Raw genomic sequence first — 17,401 nt, 5'->3', positions numbered from 1 at the left:
GTGGGTTAAAAGTGGCGGGGAACGGGGGGGCTAAAATGTGCCTCCTCACCTCTGGCTCCTCCTCCCGCCAAGGTCTGGCTATGCCCGGTACAAAGTTTGTTCCCATCCCTGTAGGCTCTGTCCCCGTCCCCATGTCATTCTCTACTCTGTACGTACCTGTACATGTTCTCCGTTCTTTCATGCAATGTCTCTCTGTGCCTTTGCTTCATCATTCACACCTTACATCAACCCATCGCTCTGCATTCTTTTCTATAGCTCCTCACCTATGGAATTCTCTACCTGAACCTATTCATGCTGAGCAATCATTTATCAAATTGAAGTCAACCCTGAAGACCTATATTTTTACTAAGGCTTTCTTGGGGAGGGGGGATAGTGGTGGCATGGTCTGTAGGCAGGTGTGGTCAGCTCTGTGCAACAGTTTTTAACTTCTCCTATTCTGATTTTTGCAATTATATAATTTATAATTGTAAATCACTTTGATTTAAATTTGAAAGACAGTATATCAAGTCAAAATAAACATAAATATGTAATGAGTAATAGTAATGGTTAAGTCCAGAAAAGTTATCAGTCTTTTCTTTTTTTTACTTCTTTTTCAATATGATCTCCAATAATTCTCTTCTAACCCTCTTTATATTGTAGTCTAATATTACAGGTCATTGGCTAAAAAAATTGTATTTACTTATATTTGTGCTTGTTCTGGGGTTTTTTTTTTTTCTTGCCTTACTGACTTAAAAATATTTTTTAAGCAAGTATATGCTTGTGTAATAGTGTTAAACTTAATAAATATAATTTTGTTAAAAAAAAGTATAGAGTATTTCCACACTGTAAAACTTAAATAACTTTCACACCAAGAATTTAAAAAAAAAAAAAAGAAGCATAGAAGGAGGTAGACAGCACAGACCCCAAAGATAAAGGGGTCCTTTTACAGAGCCACAGTAAAAAGTGGCCTGTGGTAGTGTTGGCATGTGGGATTGCCACGTGCCGAGGCCACTTTATACCACAGCCATAAAAAGCCCTTTTTTCCATTGGTGCCCTTAATGGCAGTGCAGCCATTACTGCCTGAGCCCTTACCGCCACATATTTACTTGGCGGTAAGGGCTCACACACTAATGTAATGGTAATTGGGCACTGCACGGTGATGAAGTTCACTGCCTGATTACCGACGGGTGTGCCTACTCCCTGTCCACCACACTAGAAAATAATAGCAATAGAAAATACCAAAAGAAATGACGTGTGCTGAAGCCAGAACTACCGCAGAGCATCTGGCCACATCCTGCAGTAGTGCTGTTTTGCTGCTCGGTAGCCCTACTGCCCTTTACCAAAAGGGCCTGTTCTGCTTTAGGTTCTTTTGAGTATATCCCTGTCAGACATAGACTATAGAGGCAGTCAAAGGTTATTACATAAATTTTATTCAAATAAGTAAATCATAAATCATACATCACCGCTTGAGTTGCAGACATCTTCCGCCAGTGATTGGGAGGTTTGGGTTGCAGCCAGGGGCGTATCTGAACTGCGGCGGTAGGGGGGGCCAGGGCCAGAGAGGGGGGGCACATTATAGCCCCCCCCCCCCGCCGCCGCCGCCATTGCCGATCCCCCTCCCCCCAGCCGCTGCCATTGCTAACCCTCCCCCTCCGTTGCTCGCCTACCTTCGCTGGCGGGGGACCCCAACCCCCGCCAGCCGAGGTCCGCGTCCTCCTGCCGCTGCCGGCTGCCTTTGGTCCTTTCATTCTTCCATTGAAGCTGGCGCCGACGAAAAAGTTTCTTTTGAATCTGACGTCGCTGCACGTTGCACGTTGTACATGCAGGACGTCAGACTCAGAAACAATTTCTGAGTCTGACGTCCTGCACGTACAACGTGCAGCGACGTCAGACTCAAAAGAAACTTTCGTCGGCGCCAGCTTCAATGGAAGAATTAAAGGACCAAAGGCAGCCGGCAGCGGCAGGAGGACGCGGACCTCGGCTGGCGGGGGTTGGGGTCCCCCGCCAGCGAAGGTAGGCGAGCAACGGAGGGGGAGGGTTGGCAGCGGTAGGGGGGTCCAGGGCGAAATCTGCGGGGGCCCAGGCCCCTGAGGCCCCACGCAGATACGCCCCTGGTTGCAGCCAGGCAGAGTCTCAGTGGGCACAAGGGGCCTGGGTAGCACGTCTGCTCCCGTTCTGAAAATTAACCTCTATCTCTCTGCCCTTAGCTCCCAGCTTTTATACTGACCAATACACATGATCTCATTTAATTGAATAAGGCTGACGTGTAGTTAAGGAGTGACAGTTTCTTAATGCATCCCCAGGAACTGGCCAGGTTTTCAGAGATTCATGTGAAACATCATCCTTAGCCCTAAGCATGTTGTCATTCCATTTAGTACAAATTACTTCACCATTTAATGTGATAATGCTATCAATTCCTGTCCTGACAGTTCATTATGAACTTCCAAGAGAGCATTAACTATGATATCATTATGTACTTTCAAGGAAACATTAAATATGATAACAATACTTAGCAGAACTCAGTGTCAAGCACAAACTTTTCCATTACAGGGCCCCAAAAAGAGATGAGGGGTAAACAGAGTTGCAGGTACAACCCTGGTTGTCTTTCCGGGCACACTGAATGGGCCATGCTGGTCTTTATCTGTAACTATGTAAAAGTTGCCCCAGAGAAGAGATACAGTTAGTCTGTGTAAACTGATCCATGGCCAACATGTATCCATTCAAGGAAAGGCAAGGGACAAGGCCAAACGCTGTGATATTCAATAACTTCCAGATACCTTTATCTTTATTTTTTATTGGAGTTCTTTTCTAGTTTATCGTTTTTGGATTGTAAACCGCTTGATCTTTATTTTTAAGCCTAGCACTACAGTAAATGAAATAAACTATAACTATCCATAATGTGGTCTGCATAATTAGCAGTCCTAACTGCATATTCATTAGTCTTAACTTAGATGGATAGGCTAGTTCAACACTCTGCACAAAGCTATCCAGATATTAAGCAGCAGCAGTCCTGCTGAGTACTGACCCATGATACCCAATGATCCATTTTTACAGATTATTTATTGTACTGCCTATGTAATAAAAATCTAAGCAGGTTACAAATTTCTTAAAATCAGAGACAAGAGAATAAAAATAAGACAGAAAAACTCTTCTAGACAGCAAGGCATGAAGGAGAAAGGGAGAAACAATAGGGCAAAACCAAGCCTTGTTTGTTACAGACCAACAGCAAAGTGAACATTAAATCATACTTAATAAGTTGAAGGGAGTAGGGATATCAAAAAGCAAGAGAGATAATTTAAGGAGAATGGGGCATCAAGTGAAGGAAGATGAGCAATAGGTCTTCAATGATTTTTCTGGGAAGGGTGGGGTTGGGCGTGATCACAATTGTGTTTAATAATCAGGATCACACAGGGGCCAATGGGGGGGGGGCATAATGCCCAAGGCTTGCATAGGGCACCTAATACTCTTGCCCTAACTTCCACCCTCCCCCATAGCACTGTCACCATGTCATGTTCATCTTTCCCATTTTACGTGTCTCTGCCCCTTCCTTTTATTTCATTCAGGTATGGAATCATTAGCACAGAGATGGTGCCAGCTTCTCCATGCCACTGGCTCTAGGGTTACTAGTGTTAAGCGTAAGATCTCACCTACAAATGAGGTAGCATTATTTATTACAGCACAAGCATCGAAGCAGGTTCTGAATGAACATAGCACTGTTTCTGGTTAGATAATTCAACACTGCCAAATCAGAGGTATTTCCATTTGGCCCAAAAGTGCTGATCCTTGAATTCGTGTCCAGCTTTAAAGGTATCTTGGTAATGGTAATGCTAACACTGCTTGTAGTCCCCAACTCCCAGTCAAAGGTTCAAAGCGGATAACACAAGAATTAACTATTACACAATAATGAAAAAAAAAAAACCCCACAGATACCAAAAAAAGATCATAATCACTAAAGCAGAATAAACTTTTGCTTTCGAAACAGTAAGAAAGAATTAATCTTTCTAATATCAACTGGGCGTGAACACCATGTAGAAACTGCTTCATATGGAAATGATGTTGATAGAGATTTCTTAAATCTTACTTTTACAAATGATGGAAAATAAGGAAGGCATAAATCTATAGCATGTGATGAAATAGGAGAAAAAAATGAACATAAAGAAACTAAGTATTCTGGACATATACCATAGAACATCTTACATACCCAACATGCAAGCTTCAAAATAATTTGGGCTTTAATGGGTAACCAATGGAAATTGATCAATGTACGTGTAATGTGATCCAATCTATTTTGCCCCATGGTCATCTTAGCTGCAGTGTTTTGCAATATTTGCAGTCTAGCAGTCCAGTTGGCTGAAAAAAAAGACAATCTAGGCCATTACAATAATCCGGCTAAATGTCAAGGCTCGAATCACCTTCAAACCTATCTGCCTCATCTTCCAAGTGCTATATGGAAATACATTGAAACTACTGATCCAGCTCTTCTCTGGTTGCTTCTTTATCTCTGCCAGACTCCAGGACAGCATACGACTGAAATACCCTCCAACCAATAACATAAAGTACAAACGTCAGGCTAACTCCATATTCTCCTTCAGTGCCATTTCAGAATGGAACTCCCTACCACTCATGATCCGTTCACAAGAAACTGAAAACCCTATTGTTCGACAAATTCTAGCTACTCATGCACTGCATACTATCACGTTAAACCTCCCTCACATTTTCTCCTTTCTCTCTTCTCCCATCATCCTTATGTTTACACTGTAAACTGCCTAGAACCTCCTTCTGGGAATTGTGTGATATAAAAGCAACAGATTAGATTAATTTACTCCCCTGTTTTCTAAGCCATGCATTAATGCCACCACAGCCTGTTCACTTTCAATGGGCTGTGTCAGCATTGCTGCATGGCTTAGTAAACGGGGGGGGTGGGGGGTAAGAGAGGATTACTGCTTGAATCAGAATCAAAAAATGTTTCATCTGAAAGCAAGAAAGAATTTTTCTTAAACAATTATAAAAAGTAGACCTTGCCTGCCCTAGGCACCTGGGGATTTAGACAAGTTTAGTTATGCCCCTAATATTGAGTCCAGTCTGGGGGGCGTGAAATTAATGACTGGATCTGCAGCTATCACAGGCAGGACACATCAACCTGTTCAACAGGAACATTGAACTACATCTTATGAGTTTATTTCAGCATGTTCTGTGTGGTGTATTGCACAACATGTTTTCTTCCCTTCAGAGTCTCAGTCATGTAGCATGATTCACTTCCTAAACTGGTCTTTGAAATTATGCTCACAGAAAAATTCAGCTATGCTCCTTGGAGCGACCTGCAGAAAATACTGGTTAAGGATTAATACTTCACAACTTAAGAATGTGTGAATTCTCGATTAAGAACTGGGTAGACATCAACTTCTTTCTATAATACTCCATATAAACTGTTCTTGTTCTAGAGAGACACGTGAACCCATGATTTTTGACTACGTCTGTTTATATGGTGAAAATGTTGACATTTTGTCACAGCAAAAGAGGAAGCTGAGCATAAGAACCGGTGCATTGTCATTGCCAGCCTTCCCCTGGAAGCCAGAACTTGAGGATGATGTTGGACGTTTCTCTTTCTCCATCCTACTCCTTTTTTTAATCTCTTTATGTGCATCTCTTATATTCTGCTCTTCAATGATTATGGATTGGGTTGGGTTTCGTTATAAATGGTTTTATAATTACTCCAACTCAGGGCCAGCCGAAGGGTAACTAGGCAAACATTCAGGGTGTCTTTTACTAAACAGTGGTAAGCTTAATGTGGGCTTACCAGTTGCTAAACCGGAAGTAACGCCAGGCTACTGCAGCAGCCCACCAGTAGTTCCCAACCCCAGTGCGCATCATTTTCACCACTACAAAAATATTATTTTTGTAACGCTGGTGTTTACCCTTAATGAGTGGCAGTAAGTGCTGCCCCCTCCCCCGAAATGGCCACTCAGCAAGTGCTTCACTTGCCACATGGCCAATTCTTTAAAAAAACCCAGCCTTTTACCCGCAGCAGTAAAAGGGGGCCTCAGTGCACATCAAGAACACGCACTGACACCAGTGCATGCCCCCTTTTGCTGCAGCTTAGTAAAAGGACCCCTCAGTCATGTATCCTCCCCCAGAGTCCAGCATCTCCAGTTCCCCCAGGGTGTCCAACACCTCATCTCCTTTTCCTTTATCATTGGCATGTTCAGCATCTCATTTCTTCTTACCCTTTCCCCTTCTCTCCTCCCTCCTGCTGTATCCAGCATTTCCCCTTCTTTCCTTAATCCTCCCCTATAGTCCAGCCTCTCCCCTTCCTTGCCCTCCCCCCAGTGTGTACAGCATCTCTTCTCCTTTTCCCTTTAACTGCCCTGTTCAGCATCTTATATTGTCTTGCCCTCTCCCCATGTCCAGCTTTCCCATCATAGGGCCAGCTTCCTCACTGCCATTTTAAATCTTCATGTGCTGCCTTGAAGCCCAGGTACATCTGCTAGGTCCCATCCTGTCATGCATGCATACCACTGTCAAGTACTTCACAGCAACCCAGGCAGAGGAAGGGTAGCGGTAGTGGAGGGAGAAAGCAAGCCCTGTCCTGCCCATTGTGCCCCCACATTAAATTCTGTCATCCTAGAAGACATTAGTCTGCCTGGCAGTAGGGCTAGTCCTGTATAAACTGCTTTCTTATAATCCACCCTTCTCCTGACCACATAAGAGGACAACATGAGCTGGTGATCTTGCCACTAGAGCAGGAATAAATTAATTTGCAGCCAGCATCTGAAAACTGCCACGGACCATGTCTTCATCCCAAATGAAAGGGTCATTTTACCAGAACATAAGTAAAATATAAATTTCATCAACTAAGGTATAACACTTGTGGATCATGCATTTGGTGGTTTTTGTGACAAATTAGTTAATTTAGTACTGGTGGGCAAAACAGAAAGGAAAGCAGGAAGCCATCAGGAGAGATAGTATCAAACCAAATTGATTAAAAAAATGGAAAGCTGAACACAGAGAGAACTGGCTCACTATCTTTGCCAAACAAAAGGGGATGAAAAGCACCAGATAAAAAAGAACAAACAGTTCATTAAAAATGAAATTTAAAACCTGACAGAAGCCAACTGTTTTTTTTTCCAGTTTCAGCCAAAACCAAAACTGCAGCTAAAACTTACCGCCTGGTTTTGGCCAAAGGCGAAACCTAGTGTTTGATTATGTGAATGTGAACCAATGAGGCCTACTGAGTATTGTTAGAGCTTGCAGTAGCAGCCCTCTGCTAAACCCACTGGAGATATAACCCTCCAGTCCCAGGAATTGCAAGCACAGGCTGACAACTGGGAGAGCCATTTTAACAAGGACTTCACAATAAGTCTGGCACCTTTACATTCCCAAGTCAATGCAGATGTAGTTAAATATCCTCTGAGATAGGAACTTTGTAAGAACATGTCAAAAAAACAAAACATGATTGCCAGCTTTTTATGCTTACCCAAGCTGTGCACAAATAGGAGAAAGCAGCACTTAGATGTTTCCCGTTTCGTATTTACTTATAAAACTGATTAAGGACAAGCATGATATAGAGCTTCCTAACGCAGGATATTACCCTGTGGATATTATACCCGCCTGATGCACAATTCAGAATAAAAAAGCCCATTGATAATCCTGAATGCGAGGACTATATGCTCTGAAAAATTACAATCAAAGGTGATACATTTCTCAAATTATTTTCATTGTAATATCATTTCCCTCTTAACACTATAAGCTGACCAGTATGTGGGCTTGAAAACCATCACTGCAGATTCCTTTCTCATAGAATCTAGCTTCTGCACGTCACAAGTTTGATTAAAACGCTGCATCTTCATCATACCCAACAGAGCCTAGAAGTTTTTTAGAATGACCCAAATAGTATCCAAGCCGGAATATAATAATTTGAGTAATGAAAGTTCATATTTTATCTCCAAGGAAAATAGCCCTGGCACACATGGACTTCAGCTAATGAAAACTGAAACTAAAAGCCAGAGTGCTTTTACAGTGGCTGACTTTGCACCATATTTGGAGTGACAGCTGATATTGTATCTCCATAGAGAGGCTAAGGAACTCATCATCCTAAATGTAGGGGTCCTTTTACTAAGGTGAACTATAAGACACCCACAGGAATAAAATGGACATCTTATCATTTAGCACATGCTGAAAGCACGCAGAAAAAGAATTCTGGGCCAGTTTTGGCACTGTAACCGAATCTCGGAAGGCCTCTACCCGACATGGACATGTTTCAATGAAATTCTGAAGCAGGGAGGAGTAGCCTAATGGTTAGTGCAGTAGGCCAAGAACCTGGGGAACTGAGTTTGATTCACACTGCAGCTCCTTGTTACCTTGGGCAATGCATCTAACTCTCCATTATCCCAAGTACAAAACTTAAGATAGTGAGCCCCCTAGGGACAGAGAAAAGTGCCTGAATGTTAAACTGCTTTGATTGTACCACAGAAAGGCAGGATGTAAATATAATAAAACAAAAAACCTTTAAAATATTAAATACAATAAAACCACACAAAATGTTTTTAATCAAGTTTTTCCAGTTATTTTAGTGGATTTCAGTTTTGCTGGCCATGTTTCAATGAAAATATGGTGTCATGTCTGTTTTTTTATTTTTAATTGTTCTTTTTATCTGGTGTTCAGCCTCTTTTGTTTGTCTTCCATAGCACCTACCTCTCCCACTATCTTTGCCAGCCATCACATGCCTGATTGGGGTTGAGGATGGCTTTGTTCTTAAGAGGTAAAGACAGACAAGGGAGAAGTAGATGAGCTTGAGCCAAAAGAACAAGGAAAAGCCCTTATCTTCTTATGAACTGAAAATACTTGTACTTGAAAATCATTCTTCTTGAGCTAGGACCACAGGAGCCAACTCTGTGGATGAACACCCCCCCCCCCCCCCCCAATATTGCAAAAACTCCTTTTATGTGTCCAAGGAAGGGTTATTTCCAATGAGCTTAGCACCATCAATCATTTTGAAAAGTTAGCTCCTATGGCTACAACTGAAAATAGGATGACCTAAAACCAAAATCCCTTTCTTTTCCTTTCATCTCTGGCACCAACTACACTTGGCAGAAGTTAACTGAACAGAATAAGACAACAGTACCAATTAAGGGGGTGGAACAGCTGCCTTGTGAAGAAAGAACACTTAGAAAAGTACTCACTCTGCTGCTCCCCAGTATCTCTCCACACTCGTCCTCCCCTACACTCCTTCCCGTGCACTCCGTTCCATGGATAAATCCTTCTTGTCTGTTCCCTTCTCCACTACTGCCAACTCCAGACTTCGCTCCTTCTGTTTCGCTGCACCCTACGCCTGGAAGACTTCCTGAGCCCCTACGTCTTGCCCCATCCTTGACCATCTTTAAATCTAGATTGAAAGCCCACCTCTTTAACATTGCTTTTGACTTGTAACCGCTCGCCCCACCACCTCTCCTCTTTCCTCTACACAATTGATTTGCTTGCTTTATTTTTGTCTATTAGATTGTAAGCTTTGAGCAGGGACTGTCTTTCTTCTGTTTGTGCAGCGCTGCACACGTTTTGAGGCGCTATAGAAATGTTAAATAGTAGTAGTAGTAGTAGTACTTCATAGAAACTCAACTCAAATATAGACACTATGTTCACACAGATGTACAGTGTGATCTCGATACAATTTAAGCTGCTATCTAGTAGCTTATCCCAGTGACCATTGAGCCCATTTCCCCCTTTACAACAAAATACACTGTACATCTGTGTGAACATAGTCTCTACATTTGAGCTGGTCTTGTGAAGAAAGGCTGAACAGCGCTGGAGAAGAACAACAAATGACAGAAGACTATAAAAGCACCAGTGGGTTCTAAAACAGATGGTTTCTGCTGGCAATGCACAAACTGTGGCAGTTGTTGCTGGGTATGTGGTTGAAGCTGACAGCTGAGCTTGGTTTTAGAAAGGGTTGGATACATTTCTGAAGGTTAGGAAGGTGTAGTGCAGCTTTTAGGCGTATTGCCCCATATTTTTCATGAACCTGTGCATTTCTTTTTTTGATTCCCTTAAGTGCGTTGTGCTTTTTTTTTTTAATGATCTTTTAAAGACAATGCCCTATAACGTTAACATCAAAACGTTTATATAAACATATCAAAGTGAATTCAAGTATAGCATCAACCACAAAAAATCACCCTATATATTTCACTACAGGCTTCATCTTATGGCCGTTGGGACCATTATCTACCCTCTCCTGCTCTCCTTTCCTTCAGCTTGCTCTATTAAAATAATGCCTTTTGTCTTTATTTAAGTTATTGCTATTCCTTTGAAGGTCCATTTCTGCGGTCCCTGATCTATCTTTCTGAAATATCCAGTACAAGAGCGACTTTCCACATCAACCATGGCTTTACTAGGGAGAAGGGGATGAGGACTAACATGCCAGAAATGTGAATTTTTACATTTCATAATACAAAGCCCGGTTCTCAGAAGGTGAATAAGCCGGGACAGCTAGAGTGGGGTTTTAAAAGCAAGCAGTCACTGGATCGCAGATCTTTACCGAAAAAAACTATTAAAGTCCCCGCTGCAAGACTCCACCCTTCAGCCAGTCCCAGTTCTGGTGCATCTGTGTTCACTGAAAATCCCTCTCCTAACTGCCGGAGCCAATGCACCGAGTCCGGCGGTCCTTTCCTTATTCTCCCGCCGGGGATCTCTTTCACTCTCCGTTTCCCTGCATTTGCTTGCAGAACGCCTCAAACTGCTGCTGTTCGAGCTCCGTCATGACCCGGTTGAGCGCATAGATCTCCGCGCGTTGCCGCTGCCTCAGCTCCTGCTGCGCCGATTTCTGCTTGGCCTTCTCCTGCCGGCTCGGCTGCTCCTTGGTCTTCGGCTTCTCTTTGCGGCCAACCGGTTCCATAGCGGTTCAGATCTGTCCGCCTCCCCTTCTCTTCCTTTCCGCAAGCACCCGTTGTGACCCTCTGCTCTGGCTCTCTCTCTCTCGATTGTGGCACACCCACGGCCTAGCGGCCGGAAGTCAAACACCCTCTGCCTGCTAAGCAGCTCATTCTTCCTCAATGCCACCGCCCACAAATATTAACTCCGCCCACTTTCCAGGACTTAACCCTTTGGCTGCCGCGGCATTTTCTCTCTCTGTTCTTCTTACTAGCCTTGTAAGTACAGCACATATTAATGGAGAGGTGTGCATGCTCGGTGTGGGGAGAAACTTGAAAGAAGAGGCATACGTTCTTGTACATATATCTCTACAGTACCGTTTACGGGCGGAAATAATGTGTTTGATTAAAAGAGATAGAATGAAACGTTCACAAAAACTATAAACATTTTTATTATTATTAGTGGTAGCACATGTACTTGTGACTAGCTTTGAAGTTTGTTCTCTCTCCCCCTCCCCAGGAGGAGCAAGGTAGAAGAGTCTCTCTTCCAGTAGAATGGGTTCTGTAAAGCATGTAACAGACAAGGCTTCACATCACTCCCGCTCCCCTATACACATATGATGAATTCTGCTTCACAGATCAAGTAAAACGAAACATATCATGCAACCGAATAGGTTCAGTCTCAGCACCCAATCGTCGCGTTCGGCTGCTTTCGAGTCCAAGAGCCCAAGAAGACTACCATTAAACAGTAGTACTGTTGCTTTCGGCACCTAACCTTTATACCTTTCAGGAAATCTAGATTTCCCCTATTTGACTGACTGTACATTTGTCCTTTGAGCAGGGACGGTCCTTCTATGTTAAATTGTACAGCGCTGCGTAACCCTAGTAGCGCTTTAGAAATGTCAAGTAGTAGTACAGTGGTTATAGCTGCTCCCAAAAGTTCTGTGCTGGCGCCTCAACAGATCGGTCCCAGGTGGCCCTCGCGATCAACCGCCGCGCTACGGCCCCCGCGCGTACAGCCGGTTTTTCAAGAAGACAATGGCGGGCAGGTGCTGTTTGACGCCCGGGTACTGCTGCACGTGGCTGAACCAGCGCGAGACATTGACGTAGCGTTCCTTCTCATGCACGGGCAGCGCAACCATTAGCGGATGCAGGCCGTGGTAGGCTAGGATATCGGCCAAAGTAAGGCGGTTGCCGGCCAAGTAGACGCGGTCCTGCAGGTAGGCGCTGAGCTCGCGCAGGACGCCATCTGCCTCCTCCCTGCTCGGGCGCCCGTCGATCCGCGTGACGCGGTACTCGAGCCACTGCTGCACAGCTGCGCGCTCCTCGCTCGAGGCCCCTAGAAGCTGTTCCTTCCTAGCTTGCTTGACAAGGTGTGAGGCGATTGTGGCTAGCCCCACTAGCCGGGGCCCGTCGTTGGTCTGGAGTACGGGGACTGGGCGCTCACCTGCCAGCGCGCTGAACTTGTTGCTGCGTGGCAACCCCAGGGTATTCTCCAGCGCGCTCAGCTCCGTCAGCACTGCTACCGCCATGGTTGTCCCCTCGCAATCGTCGCACCCAAGCCAAGGCGGTTAGATTTAGATTAAGTAAGCTAACAGGTTCTTAAAACTCAATCTAACCTCCTTGGTCCCACGAACCTCAGCGCGTCACCATCACGTTCACGTCGCTTGGAGGCGGCCCGCTCTTCTACAACGTACAGGCGTGGAACGCAACTGGAGGCACAACAAGAAAGCCCATTATATGGGTTTGAAGCCAGTAGGCGGAGTCACAAGTACACCCAAAACAATAGCAAACACTATTGAAAGCAATAGCAAAAGAAATAATGGACTGCCAATGCGTGGTTCATCTGTAAAAAGGACAAAAGATTTTTAATTTATTTGAAAGTATCCCATATGTAGATATAAATATCATGAAATCAAAAATGAATATCACTGAATCAGCTTCAAAAATTATTGTAGCTGGTGATCAATAGAAATCAAACAAAATAAAACATGGAAAAGAAAATAAGATGATACCTTTTTTATTGGACATAACTTAATACATTTCTTGATTAGCTTTCAAAGGTTGCCCTTCTTCGTGAGATTGGAAATAAGCAAATGTGGTAGCTACCACATTTGCTTATTTCCGATCTGACGAAGAAGGGCAACCTTCGAAAGCTAATCAAGAAATGTATTAAGTTATGTCCAATAAAAAAGGTATCATCTTATTTTCTTTTCCATGTTTTATTTTGTTTAATTTCTATTGATAACCTTTAAGAGTGGACTAACACGGCTACCACACCTCTCTACTTGTAGTTGGTGGAAACAGCACAAATAAAAGCTGTCTTGTGTTTTCACAGAAGAAAATCCTGGAGAAGGACCGAGATGGACTGACAAAAGTACATGTGAGAGTGGAGTGGATTTAGCACCATTCATAGAAGAGAGTGTGTATGAACAACTAGGAAACCTAAAGGTGGACAAAGCCATGGGACCGGACGGGATCCACCCCAGGATATTGAGGGAGCTCAGAGAGGTTCTGGCTGGTCCTCTTAAAGATTTGTTTAATAAATCCTTGGAGACGGGAGAGGTTCCGTGCGATTGGAGAACGGCGGAGGTTGTCCCTCTTCACAAAAGTGGTGATAGGGAAGAAGCTGGAAACTACAGGCCGGTAAGCCTTACTTCGGTTATTGGAAAAGTAATGGAAGCGATGCTAAAGGACAGGATAGTGAATTTCCTGGAAGCCAATAAGTTGCAAGATCCAAAACAACATGGTTTTACCAAAGGGAAATCGTGTCAAACGAATCTCATTGAATTCTTTGACTGGGCGACTGGAGAATTGAATCAAGGACGTGCTATGGACGTAATCTACTTCGATTTCAGCAAAGCTTTTGACACGGTTCCCCACAGGAGGCTCTTGAATAAACTGGACAGGCTGAAGATAGGACCTGAAGTGGTGAACTGGATTAGGAACTGGTTGACGGACAGAAACCAGAGGGTGGTGGTGAATGGAATTCGCTCGGAGGAAGGGAAGGTGAGTAGTGGAGTGCCTCAGGGATCGGTGCTGGGACCGATTCTGTTCAATACATTTGTGAGTGACATTGCCGAAGGGTTAGAATGTAAAGTTTGCCTTTTTTAGCGGACGATACTAAGATTTGTAACAGTGGACACCGGGGAGGGAGTGGAAAACATGAAAAAGGATCTGTGGAAACTAGAAGAATGGTCTAAGGTTTGGCAATTAAAATTCAATGCGAAGAAATGCAAAGTGATGTACTTAGGGAGTAGAAATCCACGGGAGAAGTATGTGTTAGGCGGGGAAAGTCTGATAGTTACGGATGGGGAGAGGGATCTTTTGGTGATAGTATCTGAGGATCTGAAGGCAACGAAACAGTGTGACAAGGCGGTGGCTGTAGCCAGAAGGTTGCTAGGCTGTATAGAGAGAGGTGTGACCAGCAGAAGAAAAGAGGTGTTGATGCCCCTGTATAAGTCATTGGTGAGGCCCCACCTGGAGTATTGTGTTCAGTTCTGGAAGCCGTACCTTGCTAAGGATGTAAAAACAATGGAAGCGGTGCAAAGAAAAGCTACGAGAATGGTATGGGATTTGCGTTACAAGACATATGAGGAGAGACTTGCGGACCTGAACATGTATACCCTGGAGGAAAGGAGAAACAGGGGTGATATGATACAGATGTTCAAATATTTGAAAGGTATTAATCCGCAAATGAACCTTTTCCGGAGATGGGAGGGCAGTAGAACGAGAGGACATGATATGAGAGTGAAGGGGGGCAGACTCAAGAAAAATGTCAGGAAGTATTTTTTCACGGAGAGAGTGGTAGATACTTGGAATGCCCTGCCGCGGGAGGTGGTGGAGATGAAAACGGTAGCGGAATTCAAGCATGCGTGGGATAAACATAAAGGAATCCTGTGCAGAAGGAATGGATCCTCAGAAGCTTAGCCGAGATTGGGAGGCGGGGCTGGTGTTTGGGAGGTGGGGTTAGTTCTGGGCAAGACTTCTACGGTCTGTGTCCTGAAAATGGGGCTAGTTCTGGGCAAGACTTCTATGGTCTGTGTCCTGAAAATGGCAGATACAAATCAAGGTAAGGTACACACAAGAAGTAGCACATATGAGTTTATCTTGTTGGGCAGACTAGATGGACCGTGCAGGTCTTTTTCTGCCGTCATCTACTGTGTTACTAATGTGTGCTCATTTTTCTTGCCAAGTAATAAATATAGCACTATGATTGTATGTGCATTAACACTTTTTCTCCCCATGATGGTGAAATGGTGCTGTTCGTTGCATCCCATGCATGTTGTAAGGGGTCCAATATTAAAAAAAAAAAGAATTGCGGGTACCCGCGAACCTGGAAGTGCTCCTGTGCTGAGAAGAGAAGTGCTCCAGAGTTCGCGGGACCGCACTCAGTGGCTGGCTGCAAGATACTTTCATTTATTTATTTGTTACATTTGTATCCCTCATTTTCCCACCTATTTGCAGGCGCAATGTGGCTTACATAGTACCGGAGAGGCGTTCGCCGACTCCAGTATGACCAAATACAAAGTGATGTTTTGGTAAGATAAGGTTCACGTGGAACAGACACATTAGGGAATTGTAGAGCGGAAGAATTGTGTTATGTCCATTACATGGTTTGGTTTCATTGTGTTGCAGAGTTCAGACATTTAAGTTGGGTCAGTAGAGTATGCCTTTTTAAACAGGTTGGTTTTTAGTAATTTCCGGACGTTTAGGTGGTCATACGTTGTTTTGAAGGCTTTTGATAATGCGTTCCTTGTGTACTTATGTAGGAAAAACTGGATGCGTAAGTTGATTTGTATTTAAGCCCTTTGCAGCTTGTGTAGTGGAGATTTAGATATGTTCGAGTTGATTTGAATGTGTTTCTGGTTGGTAGCTGTATGAGGACTGTCATGTATCCCGGGGCTTCGCCGAAAATGATTTTATGAACCAGGTTGGAGATTTTGAAAGCAATACGTTCTTTGATTGGGAGCCAGGGGGGCAGGCAGGGATGGTTGGCGGCTGCATTCCGGTGCAGCGGCGGTCCTGGGTACCGGGGCTGCAGGAGATGTATTTTCAGCGCATGCTCGATTAGCGTGCATTCGCAGAGTTGAGAGAGCTCCCTGAAAGGGGAGGGAGAACAGCGGAGCGGGCTCAAATGCCCAGATGTTTGTGGTGCGAAAGCACCAAGTTGAAGAGTGCCTTGATTGGTTAGCTGGCCAGCAACAGATGCAGGAAAAGAAAAGAGTCCCCGAATGTTAAGGGCACAAAAAAATGCCCGGAGAAACGGCCCTGATTGGCACAGAGGCACCCAGCAACAAGAAGGGGCTGCAGAGAGTGTCAATGAATTGTGTGCACAGAGCCAGAGCTCAGTAGCAGAGGAAAGGTTTTCTGATAAACACAGTCGTGTCAGGTGTGGCTGAAATTTTTTTAAGTCCTCTGAGGCTTTTTCAGGCTCAGGGGCAGTCAGGAGCTGTCTAAGATGCTGCAAGGCAGAGTGGCTGCTGTAGTGAGAGGTGAGGAATGGCAGTGTTAATGCTGAGGACTGTCAGTTATCTGTGTGCTGAGAACTGGTGTGGCTGAACTGGAGGACTACAGGTTTAGCTGCTGGAAAGGTATTGTGTGTAAGTATGGATGTATTAGTTGTGTGCATGGATCAGAGCTCTAAAGAGTGGTTGTGGTGTGAGAGATTAATTATTATTATTATTTTCTTTGTTTAAAAAAAAAAGGACTAGAAGTCTGTGTCTTTTAAAAGAGATAGGGTTTATTTTTGCAATGATTGAAGATGTGGCACGTGCAAGGCTTGGAACCTTCACGTGCATGAACCTGGTAGAACATGTGATGTCACCAGAAAATTCAGTTGTAGGAGACAGTTGAAGAAAACCTGGAGAGAGAAACAGAGGCAAGTGTGACTGCAGTCTGAGTTTTGACATTTAGGGAAAAAAGGTTATATGTCACTAGTTTCAAGATTTTCAGTAGTCTGGGAGATTAACAGGGGAATTTTCAAAAGAGAAGGGTGCCCATCTTCTGACACAAATTGGGAGATGGGTGTCCTTCTCTCAGGGTCGCCCAAATCGGCATAATCGAAAGCCAATTTTTGGGCGTCCTCAACTGCAGTCTGCCGCGGAGACGACCAAAGTTCATGGGGGCGTGTAGGAGGCGTAGCGAAGGTGGGACTGGGGTGTGCTTAAGAGATGGACGTCCTCGGCCAATAATGGTAAAAAGTAGGGCGTCCCTGACGAGCATTTGGTCGACTTTACTTGGTCCATTTTTTTTTCATGACGGTGCCCAAACTGACCAGATGACCACCGGAGGGAATCGGGGATCACCTCCCCTTACACCCCCAATGGTCACCAACCCCCTACCACCCTAAAAAAAATGTAAAAACATTTTTTGCCAGCCTCAAATGTCATACCCAGCTCCATGACAGCAGTATGCAGGTCCCTGGAGCAGTTTTAGTGGGTGCAGTGCACTTCAGGCAGGCGGACCCAGGCCCATCCCCCCCTGCCTGTTACACTTGTGCTGGTAAATGTGAGCCCTTCAAAACCCACCCAAAACCCACCGTACCCACATGTAGGTGCCCC

The 17,401-nt window shown here is 44.4% G+C and overlaps 2 protein-coding genes across 2 annotated transcripts; both read right to left on the bottom strand.

Annotated features, from left to right (window-relative positions):
- Positions 1 to 10,337: 10,337 nt before the first annotated feature.
- Positions 10,338 to 11,013, bottom strand: LOC115480172 (small vasohibin-binding protein-like). Its single transcript, XM_030218658.1, has one exon. It carries the CDS (start codon positions 10,862 to 10,864, stop codon positions 10,664 to 10,666), a length of 201 nt encoding a protein of 66 aa, XP_030074518.1. The 5' UTR covers positions 10,865 to 11,013; the 3' UTR covers positions 10,338 to 10,663.
- Positions 11,014 to 11,673: 660 nt separating this feature from the next.
- Positions 11,674 to 12,512, bottom strand: EEF1E1 (eukaryotic translation elongation factor 1 epsilon 1). The gene has a single exon (XM_030218526.1). The coding sequence runs from the start codon at positions 12,368 to 12,370 to the stop codon at positions 11,837 to 11,839; it is 534 nt and encodes a 177-aa protein (XP_030074386.1). The 5' UTR covers positions 12,371 to 12,512; the 3' UTR covers positions 11,674 to 11,836.
- Positions 12,513 to 17,401: the final 4,889 nt, after the last annotated feature.

Source organism: Microcaecilia unicolor, chromosome 11 (assembly GCF_901765095.1).
Source record: "Microcaecilia unicolor chromosome 11, aMicUni1.1, whole genome shotgun sequence".
In the NCBI taxonomy this organism is placed as follows: Eukaryota; Metazoa; Chordata; class Amphibia; order Gymnophiona; family Siphonopidae; genus Microcaecilia; species Microcaecilia unicolor.
Note: the sequence above shows the minus strand (reverse complement) of the source record. Positions and strands in the feature narration are given on the sequence as shown.

What these genes read in the sequence shown, in the direction of transcription:
- EEF1E1 (XM_030218526.1), bottom strand. Translation starts at nt 12,370, where the DNA reads ATGGCGGTAGCAGTGCTGACGGAGCTGAGCGCGCTGGAGAATACCCTG.
- LOC115480172 (XM_030218658.1), bottom strand. Translation starts at nt 10,864, where the DNA reads ATGGAACCGGTTGGCCGCAAAGAGAAGCCGAAGACCAAGGAGCAGCCG.